General features: G+C 46.7%; 1 protein-coding gene across 1 annotated transcript in view; it reads right to left on the reverse strand.

Annotated features, from left to right (window-relative positions):
- Positions 1-417: 417 nt before the first annotated feature.
- ahdc1 (AT hook, DNA binding motif, containing 1) overlaps positions 418-16770 on the reverse strand; it is a 19054-nt gene continuing 2701 nt past the window's right edge. The window contains 5 exon segments of the mRNA XM_029443619.1: positions 418-1718; positions 2284-2529; positions 2531-4031; positions 4590-6292; positions 6405-7707. Coding sequence (XP_029299479.1) covers positions 2290-2529; positions 2531-4031; positions 4590-6292; positions 6405-7604 — 4644 coding nt within the window. The 5' untranslated portion in view covers positions 7605-7707 and the 3' untranslated portion in view covers positions 418-1718; positions 2284-2289.

Here is a 16770-nt window from a genome sequence, read left to right on the forward strand (position 1 = left end):
GCAGATGTACAATATTTGTTCTATTATAGCAAGTATCCCTGTGAGGACATGGAAATGAGTGTGAGGTCCCTTCCTGTCAGCACTCTGGTACCACCACCCTTTAAGCTGTAACGCTATTTCCTTATTTGGATGAGGAATGTTGAAACAGTACATTTTTGTACATCTGTTTCAGTGGCAACCTCTCTGACACTCTTTTCTGATTTCCTCAGTCTGGTTTCTTTCTTTCCCCTCCAACAAATCCTCCCCTCCCCACCATCCATTCCTCTCCTCCCCTCCCTTTCACTCCCTGTCGAATCGTGTCCTTGACTGAACTCTCTTTCACTCGCAGTCCCAGACAGCCTGGGTAAAGCCCAAACACACACAAACACGCTCACACCTCCCATAATCCCTTGAAGAAGCAGTCTGCTATAGACAAGATTACCAATGGCAAGAACAGAATGTGTATTTAAATATTTTGCACCTCAGATACATACATGATATGTAACAGACAGATATACAATTTTTTTTCATCACAAAAACCACCAAACAACACAAGACCACAGAAAAAAGAAGGGAGAGAGTGAAAGAATGAATGAGACCCCGCCAAGACTTTTGGTGTCGGGGGAGTTCACTCCTTTTGACCCCACAGGCACGCACTCACGCAAACATAAATGCACACATACATACAAATACATGCATTACTGCAGTCACGCAGAAAACACACCCTCCTCTGTCTCACATTTGCACACAGAAAACAAGAGTCTCTTTGGGGCCGTTGTGTGATTTCAATGTCTCTTTCCCTTGTAGTTAAAACAGCAAAACACAGGATGTTGGGTCTCCATGCTGCAGTCCTCTCCTCCTACCCAGAGCAGGGAAACCATGGCAGAATGCTGAGGAGGGCATGTTGATGACGTACCCTCGGAGTGAAGAGGGGGCCTCTGGCTTGGAGCTGAAGTTGTATGTACAGATGCTGGTATTTCAAGAGCAGAGACTGGTTTAGTCCACTTTTCTCTTATGGGACACAACACAAGGAGTGCACAGAACGGGACATTTGCTAGGCTCATGGTATTTAAAAAGTTGATTTGGGCTCAGACGCGGTTCAGGTTAGGGCACAAGACAGAAATGCAGGGTCAGAGTAGGTCGAGTGCAGAACAGTTGCTGGTTTAGCAGAGGAGGGGAGGTTAAGAGAGAACAGAGGACAGAAACAGAAAGAGAGAGAGAGCAGTGTGTTCATCCATATTGCAGATGTACAGAACAGGACCAGAAATATTTGGCGAGATACAGACTTCTGGGAAACGGAGTCCTCTATGTATCACAGAAGGACTTGAAGGGGTGAGGAAATAGGTTTGTCTCTGTCCATCAGCGTCTGGTATTCATCTGTCAGCTCCTCTTGGCCATTCCCTCACTCCAGCATAGAGTGTGGGTGAGTGTACACATGTATAAATGTATGTGTCCGTGTGTAGGTAGTGAATTAATCTGCACGTGTGTGTGTGTGTGTGTGTGTGTGTGTGTGTGTGTGTGTGTGTGTGCGCTTGTGTGTCTGTCTGTGTTTGTGTGTGTCAGTGCATGCTTGGGTGTTTAAATTGCGGTTGATCTTGATTGTCAATGCTGGAGAATAAAGCTTTACTGTCCAAAGCTGGCAGCTAAATTCTCGCCCTTCATTTCACAGTCTCTCACAAAGAAGTCTCCTTAAAAATAATCAAAAATTGCAAATCTGTAAAAGCTTGGATTGAATGCACCTGAAAGAAAAACAGAGGGAGAGGGAGAGAGACAATATTTTACCACTGTTTAGGTATTTGCAAACATACTTTACTGTGTGTGAAGCCATTTTTCCATTGTTTGATTTGGTGCTTAAAGTAATGTGGTACGTACAGTAATGTGTACACACTGTGGACGCGTTGCTGGTTTACTTAATTTCTATGATTTACACTTCAATCTAAGAGTTTACATGGACATGTTTTGAGACACACGATACCATAAAACACATTCCACCTATGACTTCTATTAAATGAACAACAATTGGCATGAACAAAGTACAAGCAAAAGCAATTAATAAATTGTTATTTAACCAGAACTTTCTATATACGCATTAGATGAGGCTGCTCTGTGAAACTGAAACCACTGTAAATGTTTATATCTATTATATATTATACTACTAATAGTGCTTTATTATCCAATTGAATATCTAGTAATGATTAGCTTTACAATTTGGTGTATCTATTTGGATGAATTTGTATCAGACAATCCTCTGGGAATTTCTATTAGTGGTAGTCCATTTTTTGTATGAAGGTTAAATAAACTCACCTGCTGTTACAGGCTGGTGACGCTGAAGCTGTCATCATTGGCTGTGTCCAGGAGCTGGCACAGCACCCCACCTCCCTGAGCTGCTTGGGAGGGGTAGCGGTGTCCCATGCCCTGGTAGGATTGATGGGACAAGGAGAAGCCACCAGTGTCCTCCTGATGGGGCGAGGAGTCCAGGGGAGGTTTGGGGTATGGGGAGTGAGGCAACAGGCCCTGGCGGAGGCCTGTGTTCATAGCGTGGGGGGTCAGATTCCCGCTTGTGGGGGGGCACGGTCGAGGGAGGGCTGCACTCTTCATAAAGCACGGGTGTTGAGTGGGAGTGGAGGCTGGTGCTGGGGTTGGAGTGTGTATGGGAGGAGAGGTGAGAGTTGGGGTTGGTGTGTGTGTTGTGGTGGGGCTGATTGTTAGTGTGGGGGTTTGAGTGGGAGAGGGGGCTGCTCTGGAGGAGTGAGGTGGGATGAGTGTTGGTGTGTAAGCTCAGGCTTGCATGGGGCTGTGTATTGTGATGGTGCGTGTCATGGGGAGTCGGGTTCATATGTGTGTTCGCATTTGGGCTAGCGAGCGGATTACCATGTGTATTTCCATGGGGACTTGTGTGCGGGTTGCTGTGTGTGTGCACGGCTGAGTTTGAGTGTGTGCTGTGAGAGTGCGGGCTTGGGCTGCCACTGTGCGATGTCTGTCCGTACCAATAGGGAGAGCTGCAGTAGCTGGGAGAGTCGTACTGTGAGAACTGTGGGTCTTTGGGAGGGGGGCGATGTGAGGGGCTCAGTGCAGTGGCGCAGAGGGGTGTTACCCGTGGTGAGGGAGAACACGAGGGGGAGAATGTCCTGGAGGGGACAGGGTGGTAAGGCTGGGGTGGAGGAGGGGTGGGCTTTGGAGGGTAAGAGGGAGATGAGACACTGGGTGAGAGGGAAGATGAGGACTCTCCAGGGTATAAGGCTGGATATCGCTCCTCAGAGGAAGGTGTTGAGGGGTGGGCAGAATAAGGGGAAGGGTACTCACAGGGGTCCTGGAGGTATGTGGAAGGTGGTGCAGGATTGGGAGTGGCCAGGGGAGAGAGGCTACTACTGTCTCCGCTGTAATAATCCAGCCCCTCCTGGAACAGCCCAGACCCCTCTGGACCTCCAGCAGTCACGGCTCCAGATGTAGTGGTGGCCTTGCCTCTGCCTTTGGCCCCTGATGGCCGCTCTCTCTGACATGGAGACAGACCCCCTCTGCCTCCTCTAGACCCTCTGCCCCGTCCTCCAACCCCTCCCCGCTTAGGTCCAGGAGTAGGCGTTGGAGAGGGACTAGATGGGGAATCAGAGTGTAAAGCAGAGCTTCCTTCTTTTTCTAATTGTGGTTCAGTCCGTTTCCTTCGACCACGACCAGGTTTGCTGGTTCCTCCGCCCTGGAAGAGGACGTTCTGGCTCCAGTTATACGAGGGCCCTGAAGCACTCTCATGCCAATCCATCATCAACTTCTCCAGGCTGGACAGACTTGATTGACCCCCCTCTCCACTAACAGAGGGAGCCTCATTCAGTTTGTACGTACCACATGTGGAGCTGGGTCCACTACCAGTGGCTGCAGAGCCGAGATGTGAAGAGTCAGACGAGGATTCTGATAGACTTTCAGGAAAAGGTTGTCGCTTGACCTTCTGGGGGGTGTAGTTTGAGATATCCAAGATGTCTTTGGACTCATTGGAGCCATATTCACTGTAGCCGTGATAGTGAGGCCCAAAGCTGTCTGTTGACCAGCCCCCATAACCTTGTCTGAAAAAGAAAAATAGCAACACAAGTTAAAAAACCATACAAACGCACTTGGGGAATATGTTCAGATATTTAAATTTCAATACTTTTTGTTGCCCCAATCAATAAGAGGAACCTGAAGAGAAAACTATTCATGCATTTTCTCTGTTTTACATCATATTAACTTGAATATCTTTAGGTTTTGGACTAACAAAAAAAGACATTTAAACACTTTTTTATAGACCAAACGATTAATAGAGAAACTCATCTGCAGATTAATCGATAAAGAACATAAACGTTAGTTGAATCCCTGTATAGATTCCTCGCTGAATAAAAACAGTGCATGCTTTAGCCCTGAGTTAATTTATGTCAGGTATCGACTCTTCATTAGCACATGGTGGACATGGTAATATTGAAAATGATGTGTAAGGGTGAACAATATTATATATTAAGCAACTATCGTTGATCTTTTGTCTTTAATTAGTTTGTTTAAAAAAAAAAAGTGCACTTCATACTTTCCCACCGAGTTAAATTATGTGTTAAGAGGCCAAATTTATAATGACAGGCCGCCGGGTGATTTACCTGTAGCTCCACTGATTGGAGTTGTACTGTTTGAAACCTTCTGGAGAGGGGGAGGAGCTGAAGGTGCTACTTTTGGCCACAGACATGTACCCTCCTCCTGGTGATGTGGGTCCTGTTGACTCCCCCCGCACCATGGAGGTATGGCCTGCTGCAGGATATCCACTATAACCTCGCTTGGCTGCTGCCTGATAGTTAGAATAACACATTTGACCAACAGTGGTGGCCTTGCCAGATCCATATGCAAAGCTGCAGTCTGAGGATCTCTGTGACACTGCAGGAGAAGAGGAGGAGTAGCCAGAGGAGTAGTGGCCAAAAGAGGTGGGATGGGGTGAGCTAGGAGAGTGTGAGAGAGATGGAGGAGTGGATTTGGGATAGGCAGAAGTGGTTGGGGATGTTTGGGCCAAGCTGCCATAGCTGTATGGAGGCCTGGCTGAGGAGCAATGTGTGTGAGATGAACCCTCCACCCCAGAATTTGCACCCTTGGAGCTCCACTTGGGGAATGCAGGGGACCAGCTGTGACATGTAGCTGGACTGGATGGCTCATAACCAGGGGTGGATGAAGCTTTTCGGGGGTCTGACTGCGAGGATGCAATGTCCAACAGGTCTGACGAATCATCTGAGTCGAGGAGTGACCGGAAATACCCAGCAAACAGGCCTTGTGAGTCCTCCCCAGCAGACCCAACCACTCTGCTTCCTCCTGGGCTGCTATAGGCACCTCCCCTTCCAACATCACAGGAGGAAAAGCCTCTTCTTGGAGAGCCACAGAGCTGATACCCACCCAAACCTTTGTCCTTGTCCATGCCCCGCTCCCCCCAGCCACCTACCCCATTGGGCCAGTCCTGCCCTATGGACATTTCCTCCCCTTTAACTGCACCATTTTTTCTGACACGTTTCTTCTTGATTATTTTCTCTCCCCCAGACTCACTTCCTACGACACCCCCTCCCCTACCGCCCGCACCCTTTCCCCTTTTTTTAGGTAATCCATGCTCAGACATGGGGCTCGGTTTCTGCTTCTTGCCAATAGATTCAAAGAAGTCACTGAAGGTGCTCTTGTTGCGTTCACTTCCCCCAATCCCCCCTGCTCCTCCTCCACCTCTTCCAGTGCCCCCTCCTCTGCCACCTCGGGGGCGTCTAAACCCTGTGAGCCGGTGGAGCAGGGTGGATATTCCAGGGTTTTCCAAAGGGGTATGAAAGCTTTCTGGCTCACTGGGTGTCCAGCAGCGTGGGGGAGAGCAGCGGCCAGTGGCAGGGGGCTGGCGGTTTAAAAAGGCCAGTTTGGACAGAACATCCCCATACTCTGTTTTCACATCATTAGTATCATTAACATAGGATGGATAAGGGGAAGGGAGCTTAGTCCGCCGCCGCCTCTGGGGCTTCTTGGGCTGTTCTCCATTACCACCAGCATTCCCAGCATTCGGAAGCTCTCCCGGTATGACTGGCAGAGGCTGTTTAGGTGGTCTTCCCCGCCTGCGCTTGAGAATAACAGGCAGTTCTCCAGGTGGGAACATCACCATAACACTCTTCCCATTGTTCTTCATTCGGAGAAGTGCGGTCGGTTCTCGAACTACCTCTGAGCCCTCCACACCACCATCCTTGCCTTTTTCTGTCCCTTTGACTGTCTCCAAATTGGAAATCTTGTAGCTCTTCTGTCGGCGGCTAAGGCTGACGGGAATACGAGCCACCTTGACCACAATCTTCCTCACCTGTAAAGCAGAGACCAACATGAAACATATGCAATTGCAAATCGTATAAACATATATTTCATACATGGTATGGATGTGTGTTATGTCAAGGAATAACTCTAAATTAACTTACACCTACAAAACGCCCACGTCTCCGGTTATTGGTCGAAGATACCCCCAAATCTGCAACAGGTTCCTGCTTCACGGTTAGAGGTGCAACGATGGTGGATGTGTTCGTAAACGGGAGATGGGCGTTTGCACGTTGAGCCATGGACTGGGCTGCCTGACGCTGTTTCACACTTTTAGGAGCTGCTTTATGGACAGATTTCGGTGCGGGCCTAGACCTCGATTTAGGTCCAGGTTTATGGCCAAGTCTGGGCCCAGATTTGGGTATAGCTTTAGTAGCAGGCTTGGGTACAGTTAGAGCAAGAGAGATGTCTGTAGGGCAGGGAGCTGTGGGGAGAACAGCCTCCACTGACGAATGCACTTCTTTCTCTCCAATGGCTACCTCCTCCTCTTTAACCCTCCAGATCTTCTCCTCCAATACTTCATCCTCCTCCTCTCCTCCCCTCTCCCTCCCTGCTCTCTTCTCCCCATCCTCCATGCTTCGGCGGAGGCGGGAGGATTTGCGGAGGTGACAGGGGAAGCGCGGCCGTCCAGAGCTGCGGAGTGCATACTTCTTCTCTGCCTCCACAGGAAGAGGAGAGGAGCCTGTGTTTGGTGTTGGACCAATAGGGGCTGGACAAAAGGTTGAGGGATTGTCCCTCTCTGCAGTGAGGGCTGGGGCTGTCCGCTGATTGGTGGAGACACGATGATTGCCAAGTGCCACAGACAGGGGTTGAGGTGAAGCTGTGCGTATGGCCTCTGGTGTGAGAGTTCTGGAGAGCTCGGGCACTACAGAAACCTTATGTGGGTTGATATCCATGTGTCCACAATTATCCATGTGTGCGTGTGAAACAGCCTGTTCATGCACATCTGGGTCTATGTGCGTTTGCATGTTTCTAAGTGTCTCTGCAAATGTATGTGTCTCAGTGGGAGCGTGAGTATCTGTCTGCCTGTGCCGGCAGGTGCTGTGCCCCAGCCTTCTCTGTAGATGGAGGCCGTTGGCCAGGGCAGAGGGAGAAGAGGGAAAGTTGTCGGCGGTCACCGATGCCAGTCCATCATGAGAGGGATCCTGGGACCCCGCCTGGAGCCCGAGCTCCCTGGTCCAGAGCTCAGGCCCGGCCAGCCCCTCCAGCCCCCCCACACACGCTTTTTCTTCTGCTTGAGTCCCACCACAGCCCACTGGAGCCCCAGTGTGGCCTGAATGTAGGTTATCTGACAAGCTACTCATTCAGTGCTGGTAATGAAGGAGGAGATTTTCTGCTGTATGTAAATCAGTTTTTCTTCTTTGTAGCCGTCTTCCTCTTACAACAGGAAAGAAGAATTCAATGACCCTGAGGACACAATTAAAAACAATATTATCAAAAATATGATATTATAATATTTTGTAAAACAATATTAAGTGTATAGGAAGTCCACAAATGTAAACATTTCCTTGTTGCATTTAAGACATTTCATCAAAGCTCCTTGCTGTAAAATATATTGGTCTCTGTAAGGCATCAAACACTGAACATATTCAAATCAAACATTTGCAGCCCAGATGAAATTGTGGTTGTGTGATAGATTTGTTGGCAATGGGCCATACACCTAATTTGTAACACACTCTATTCTATTAACTGTGCCACCCACACAGCAGCATTACAACATTAGATTACATTTACCATTCATACCCTGCACAATTGGTTGCTTTTACCGAATGGTTGTGGTTTTGATTCTGATTTTGATTCTGAGTTGAGCCTCACTCTGTCTGCCTGACTGGCTCTGTTCTGCAGGGGATCATTGGGTCATCAATACTGCAGTGGAGAGCTCACATACTTCTCTCTCTCCCCTCTGCTCCTGTCTTTTGCCCATGGTTGCTAGAGTGAGAGACAGACAGACAGACACAGACAGACAGACACACAGACAGACAGACAGAGAAAGGGACAGGGAGTTAAAGAAAGTGGGAGAAATGGTGATGGGGGAAAAACAAGAAAAAGTAAGGAGTGAGGAGGAGGGTGGAGCATAAAGAAAAAGAGAATAAGAGATTAGTACATGATGTCACAGCATGCATCAGACCAGACTAGAATCAGTATCAGAGGCAATCATTTTGGAGGATGACTTGCATTATAGCTTTTTTAACTCTACTTGTTGTTAGCATTTAATGTTGATGCGTACCAGCAGATTGTAGGTACACATGTAAGCCAGTGCCACTATAAATCACTATATATCACTACTTGATGAATACCAGACGCACAGAATCGTGTATTGTGAGTGAGTCGATGTTGTAGAAATTTACCAATTATAATAAGCAATAGAGTAGTGGTGAAAAAGCACACATACTCATACTGCATGCCACGTTTCGCCAAAACTATTGAAATGCATTACAAAGCACTAGACTTAGAGGGTGCAACAAGAATGAGAATGTGTGAATAATCGCAGCCACCAGGGGGAAGCAGAGAGGTGATGAATAGAGGTGTTGAGAGGATGGAGAGATGAAGATGACAGAGAGACAGGAACTATAGAGGGATTATAGAAACCCAGAGCAGAGGAGAAATGGAAGGAAAGACTGTCAGAAGAACACACACAAGTCTTACAAAATGTGGACCACACGTGCTATCAGACTTACACGTGTCTGCATGCATGCACACATTCAAAACACAAATACAAGCAAGTGTGCCACACTTGCACGCATATACACGCACGGCAGGCTCCAACACTGTACCACACTCTGCACATATAACACAATCCTGTCCATCCCCAGATCTCACTGCCTCTGCCTCTCCAACATATGGCTCTGATTAGGAGGGAGGGTGAAAGACAGCGAGTGAGAGAGAGAGAGAGAGAGAGAGAGAGAGAGAGAGAGAGAGAGAGAGAGAGAGAAAGAGAAAGAGAAAGAGGGGGACAAGGAGGGGAGGGAAACGAATAACAGCACGAATAGGCGAGAAATTATGAAAGAGGGCGAGAGACAGAAGAAGTGCAGGCGGGATAAAGATGTGATTGAAACAGGGAAAGTGTATGGAATGGAAAGTGGAGGGAGAGACAGAGGCAGATATATTGAAGAGAGGCAAAAGGAGGGAGAAAAAGTTGAGGCGATAGGAGAGGAGGAAACAGAGAAAGAGGAGGAGGCGTGTGAGAGTTTGCTGTAGCAGAGTTTAGGGCTGCACACATCGAGGAGACCAACCTCAACGTTCTGCTGCTCTGAGGAATGACACAACTGGGACAAACACACATGGAGATGAACACACACACACACACACACACACACACACACACACACACACACACACACACACACACACATACTTTCTTTAACCCCCTCACCCACTCCCTCCCATGCCCAGTGCTGTCTCTCTGCATCTCTTCTTTCCTATTCTCGTTCTCACTTTCTCGTCTAATTAACAGCATTCCTTAATTAGGGCTCCATCTGACCGGTGTATGAGAGAAGGAGAAAAACACATGCTTTAATTAAACATTGCTGCACATGTGCTTACACATACATGCACACACTGTCACTCAAAGACACACAAAGACACATGCAAATATGCCCCCACAGTTTCATCCTCCCACATGCTCACACATCGATTTGCAAATAAAGACATACATGTCTCACACACACGCACACACAGATAAAGTCATGCACGATCACACATAAAACAAAGACACGCATGCAAATATCCTTCTACTGTGCTCGGCGGGGGGCATTCTGACAGAGCTTAGATGCCAGCCAATCAAACGCTCCGACTATGATTCATTGTTTAAGCAAACACTCCTGACATCCATCAGTTGCCATTCCAATATATTCCCCGTCATACGTAGCAAATGCGTTTTGGTGCATTTTTACTGTGAATGGCTCTGAGGCTTTGGAACACACAGTGGCGTACTATTGTCTCTTTAAAAACAGATGATGGTGCGCACTGCTCCAACATGATGACATGTTGAATCTGTTTCACAAAGAGCAGCTTTCATAGGACTATTGTTTAAAAATGTTTGATCTTTTATATTTCTCATCCCATAAAAGTTTTTGTGTTCTTACAGAAAAGGCAACAACAACACAACACGCCACAGAGTGTATGTGCGCACATGCCAGTGTGAAATCAGAGATGAGAACAGTTTGGGCAGTTGCCCTGGTGTGCATAGTCTGAGAGAAACAATCATTCTGTACATGGTAGCTGTACAGCATATCTATTCTCTGCCATCTATCTCACTGCCACAAAGGCTTGCAGACTCACAGGCCTGCCAGCATCAACCCTCAATGAGGAACTAGACCCTGCGTGTGTGAGAGTGTGTATGCGTTTGTGCTCGCACGCATGTGTGTGTGTCTGTGAGTGTGCGCGCGTATAAGTGTGTCTTCCTGGGTGTGTTTGTAAAAGCACTCACTGAGCTCTAACGGGTGTGCAGTTGTTGCTAAGAGACAGGCAGCAGCACCGAAACAGCATGGGGGGGGGGGGGGTGTAAGGGAGGGGGACATGGAGAGGAGAGAGAGGTGGTGAGGGGAGGAAGGGGGAGCTCCACAGAGAGGTTTAGACAGATAAGAAGAAGAGGGGATAAGACAGAGAGGGGGGGCGAGATGGAGAAAGTGTATGTGAGGCCAGGAGAAAAAAAGATGTGGGGAGGGGGGTCCACAGAGGCTGAGCGACACTGTGCAGAAACGCAACTACCATCAGCCTCTCATTCCTCCACAACACCTCAACCCTAATGCCATCTCAACCTGCAGCTCCGACAGCCTCAAACCCACATTAATTGATTGATTTTAAGATTTTATGAATGACTTAAAGCCCTTCATGGTCTGGCCCCAGAATATATATCTGGACTGCTATCCTCTTACCAACCAGTGCACAGCCTGAGATCCTCAGTCAGGAACCTGCTGGCTGTTCACACCTCACGCTTAAAGACTAAAGACCGAGCGTTTGCTGTCAGGGCTTCTCGCCTGTGAAATGACCTGCCTAAGGACCTCGTGTTCTTGCTTGCTACATCTTATCTTTATCGAAAGGCTTTCTTATAATTTGTCCTTTCATTTTTAGGTTTATTATTATTATTAACTTTATTCTTGATGTTGAGAATTTTTTTCCTTATGCTTATTATTATTATTACTACATAAAATACAACAACGTTTTCTACAAAAACATCAATGAGAGAAAAATAATTCTAAAAAATATCAACAAAACTGATGACTAACTGTTCTCAAGTCATCCGTGAGGTGTTCATTCAAAAACGATGTGGAAACAAGTGTGTCATGTTGTATACCAGATAATAAACATCTGTCTGACTTTGTCAATGAAACATTACACATTACATGACATTACACAGCATCACTTCAAAGTGGCCACTGAGCTGTAAACACTAACTGTGTGTAATATTCCAAATAAATTCTTGCGCATGAATTAGAGGGCTCTGAGTATCAAGCTTAAAATGTATTTCTAATGCATATTGATGTGATTTTAACTAACCCTAACCCTAAGCCTTTTTTTAACCTTTATTCAACTTCAGCAGCATGACAGAACACAAGAACAAACTTCATTTAACAAAAGCACAAACTAAACAGTACCTAGATATACTCTTAAACTGATACTGTAAGTTGATATATTGGATTTAAAGGCTTTATCTTTCTTCCCACTGTGGGAGGAAAGTTTTCAATATTTACTCAATACACAGCCAAACGGTGCAAAGTTTTAATTCAACTAAATGAAAGGGAAAAAAAACCGCAAAGTTCAAGTTAAAGGGTCGTGCCTTGACTGCAGTGCATTGTAGCCCAAAAGGCAGTTACACTGAACAGCTAGAATTTAAGCACATCCAAACCCAACAGACCTGTGTTTTTTGAGAGCCTGAGATGTGTATAAGTATGCCAAAGGGGGCGTGGAATGTTATACACATATATTACACTACTGGGGCCGACATGCTTGCACACAAATTACCACCGGCAACCTTCAAAAACAGAGCTGAACTTTAGGCTTTGGTGAGCTGCAGCTGCATGCACACTCACGTCAGTCCCACTAACACACTTACATACAGACCCTCACCCCCCACCCACTCACAATCTCCTTCACTCTGACCTCTCCTCTCTTTCCTCACTCTCATCCCACCCGTCCTGCCTCCCCATCCACCCCCCACTCCACGCCCTTCAAAAAACACCACTTCCCCAGCGGCAGGAAATGCTTGATGATCTCCATCATGAGTGTGCGTGCTAAATCTCCTGCCAAGAGCAAGCATGTGCACGCACACGCGCAACAAGCACGCACACAAAGCATATAAATGAACAGAGAGCAACACATAAACCATATGTGCAAACAAACAAAAAAGCAGACAGACGTTCAGACAGACAGACACATCTAACGTAAACAGACATCACACAGACCAGATACAGTGGCAGCTCAGCCAAAGATTCACACGGGGGACTGGAGAAGTAGCTCGAAACACGAGTCAACACAAAACCAGGACCCCCCACCCCCATCTGACTGTCTCACTCTCTGACTGTCTCTCTCCTGTTGTTTCTGCAGGAACCTACATGCTGTAGTTATTTTAAGACAAGGAGGACTGTATTACCCCTTCCTCCTTCTCCTTCAACCATCTCCTCACTTCTCTTCTTCACTGTTCTTTCTCTAATTTCTCTAGCACACCCCTCCACACACACACCTCACGCCCCCAGTTTCTCTCCCACAACACACGTTCCCACTCCCCAACACCCCTCCCTCATCTTCAACTCAGCCCAACACTCTCTCTCCTCTATCTTTCTCTCTCCTGCAGGCAGTTTCCTGGCGCTGCTGATGGCCGCCCCTCAGTCAGGTCATGTGACCAACCGCACCAGCTGGGAACAGCTAGGAGTGTGCACATGTGCGCGCAAGCAAGGATACGTCTGGAAACTCCCACAAACACATGCAAATACAGGAAGATGAAACTAACCACTTAGTTGCAAACACAGAAACAGTCCCACTTACAGTTTATGCAGGTGCACACACACATACTAAGCTGACATGTACACACAAACAGGGAGAAACACACAAGATGCACGCTCACACTGACGCACACTCCATGTCGTCACACTGTTGAGAACTCACAAATGCACTTAAAAACCACACACACGTAAGCACAGTGATCCATACACCTCACACACAGAGGACACACAAACCAGATGCTTGGACCCCGACACACACTCAGACCTTGAGGCCAGTGTTTTGGAGAGGGGCCTCGGTGCTGCGGCCCTGACTTTCTGACTCCTCCTCCTTCCTCCGTACTCCTGTTCCACAGTTGCTGTGGGAGACGCTGCTGCAGCGCCCGTTGCCAAGGAGAAGGCTGCTGGCTGTTTGAACAACAATGGCCGCCTTGTGAACATTCCAACTGTAGGTACTGACAGCTCATCAGCCACAGCCTCAACATACACAACACTCAAAAACCACAGGCAGACACACACATGCTACTCACAATACACACCAACGCTACACAACTGTACCTCTCGGATTCTTGGCCTCGAGCCTGAACAAGGTAACACTCTCACACACAAACACAATCAAGCATGCACACACACACACACACACACACACACACACACATCTGTGCACGCTCTAAGAAATTATGACTTCTGCTGAGGGGATAAGAAACCCTTCCTTCCCTCTCTGTCTACCTGCATCTCTCGACCATCTCTCTCTCTCTCTTTCTCTCACACACACACACACACACACACACTTAGTGCACAGTACATTCATCCATCTTCCCCCTTCTCCCCGACTACTCTCTGTCTTTCTCTCTTATCTCTTTCTCTCTCCTCCCCCTCCACAGCCTCCTGCTTTCACTCTCTCACTCGCTCTTCACTTGCTCATCCATGCCTCTCTCTCTGCCTTTCTGTCTCAGGAAGTGTGTGTTCTCACACTCATGCGCATACACACACACACACATACACACATGGAGAGGACACACATTCACACATAGAGAAAGAGACACACACAATCTCTTTCTCTCCTGGAAGGTAGCAAATCTTTTCGTCCCTTGGGGGCATACACTTCCTCAGAGAAGGAGGGAAAAGGGAAAGAAGAAAGAGAACTAGAAACAAGGGTGGAACGGGCAAGAGAGGAAGAGGAAGAGGAGGGAGAAGGAGAGGAAGGGAGGGAGAGAAGAGGGCGAAAACTATATTCACAGCAGGGATTTATAGACAGACCCCTTAGTGCTCTGATTATCTGTTCATATTGATGGGACGACATTGAAGCCACGCTGGTGGAACGCTGAGACGGTGCTGAAGCCAAATTGGGTAGAGTGTGTGTGTGTGTGTGTATGGGGGGGGGGGGGTGTTGAGGAGAATCACTAACAAGTCTCTGCTTATCCTCTGACTCACTGTTTTTAACACACATACCCAGACACATGTGTACGCACACTCTCATGCCGCTAAAAACAAAGATAACTCTAACACGCTGACGCACAAGCATAAGACATCAGACACACTGTACATGTGTATGTTGATCTGCAGATGTGTGTGTGTGAGAGACACAGCGAGTACGTGTTGTGTGCCAGACACAGAGAGATGCTTCTGTGCGTGCGTGTATGTACGTCTGTGTGTCTGCGTGTTTTCCCAATCTCTCGCTCCTCTTTAATAATTGAGCTGATTCTGTCCAGCTTGTTAGGGAGGTACACAGCAGCTTCACACTCTGTCTTTTTCTCCCTCTCATCCTCTCACGCGCTCCATCTCTCCTTCCTCATCCTTCCATCTCACTGCTCTCCCTTCATTTATCACTCCTTCTCCTCTCTGACCCCTCCGTCCTCTCTCTCAGTCCCTTCCCCCAGCTCCCCTCTTCTCTCCCTTCTTTCTTCGCAAATCCCTCCTGTTCTTTGACCTCTCCCTCGCCTTTTGCAGTTCCACCCCCCTCCAACCCTCCTCCATCCCGCTGCCCTCCATCATCCCTCTCCTCTTGTCTCCCTCCCTCCATCCTCTTGAGGTGAAAGGTCGAAGCTTCCTCTCCACTGTCAGACTCAAACCGGCTGCAACCAGCTCTGTTGGGGGGGGGGATGGTGTGAGGGAGACAAGGAGAATGAGGAGAATGAGGATGTAGGTGAGGAGAGACATACAGGAAAGGTAGGAGGGAAGGAGAGATGGAGATAAGTTGAAGAAGAAGAAGAAGAAGAAGAAGAAGAAGAAGAAGAAGAAGAAGAAGAAGAAGAGACTAAAGCACAGATACATGAGGGGGGGCAGAGGGGTTAAAAGAGGGAAAGAGGCGAGAGAAAAGAGAAGGGGAGATGTCTTCTATTGAGTCAGTGCCTTTGCTGTTTTATGAATGTATCGTGTGGGAGGTGACAGAATGGAGCATACAAACACTGCTTACACTAATGCTAAATGGTTGCTGTGTGTGTGGGTGCATATGTGTGTGTATTTGTGTGTGTGTATGTGTGGGAGGTGAATCACGTTTACCTGCCTGTGGCGAAAGCTATTTCACTTCAGGTGACGATTAGATTAATAGGAGCCGTAAAAGACAGGACCCTCCACTGCAAGGACGAAATAATGGCTAATTATTTTTAGCCAGTAGCTCGTTGCATAGTGAAAAATATTAAAAGAAGTAAAATATTCCTGAAATGTCCAATTACTCAATATTAAAATAAGAGTTCTAATAGGACATAAAGATGTTTTTAACAGAAGACGACGGAAACCTTGCAGTACAGTATAACATCTCTGATTTGGAAACAGCAGAAGACATTTATAACATTAAGATTTATAAAATTTGCATCTAAATATTACGCTTAAAGCCATCTTCTAATAGACATAAGCCATCAGAATATACATCTAGGTTTTAAACCAATCAGATTATGACACTATGAATAGATTGTTTAAGTGAATCTGTGCCTTAAAATCAATTTCTCATGTATTTTGGGTTGCATTTCAAGAGCTGAATAATAATGGCCTGACTCATTCACATCGCTGGAGTTGATTCCCTTTCCTAAATGGCAGTTACATATATTTGTTTTGAAGAGTTCAAAGGGGAGTGCCAGAATGATCTTCAGCTGACTTTCACAAAACGTCTGTAACAAGAAAAAAAAGCTCTTTGTTGCATTTGACAAATCTTGTGCACAGCTCGAAGCCAAATTCCTGAAATTAGATGCTTTGTAGTTGTAAGGAGAATCCTGATATTGTTTTTTGGAGAATGAGCGATAGAACAGACTCAATCTCTGGTAGGATATCCTTTCTGATCTATAGATTACTGAAGCTCTTTCTAGTGGCAAGGTTTGTGTGGGCTCTGTAACTTATGGTTAAATGATAAATAATAATATCTTTATTTTTCTAGCACTTACAAAATGCATCACAAAATACAATGATCAACACAATGATAAGAACTAAAATAATAGTGTGCGGAAAGGCAAAACAGAACAAAAGAAACACAAATGTTAAAAATCTGTCACCAAAAAAGGCTTTTCTTATAAAAATATGTTTTAAGGAAATTATTTTA

This window comes from Cottoperca gobio, chromosome 11 (genome assembly GCF_900634415.1).
Source record: "Cottoperca gobio chromosome 11, fCotGob3.1, whole genome shotgun sequence".
NCBI classification, from domain to species: domain Eukaryota; kingdom Metazoa; phylum Chordata; class Actinopteri; order Perciformes; family Bovichtidae; genus Cottoperca; species Cottoperca gobio.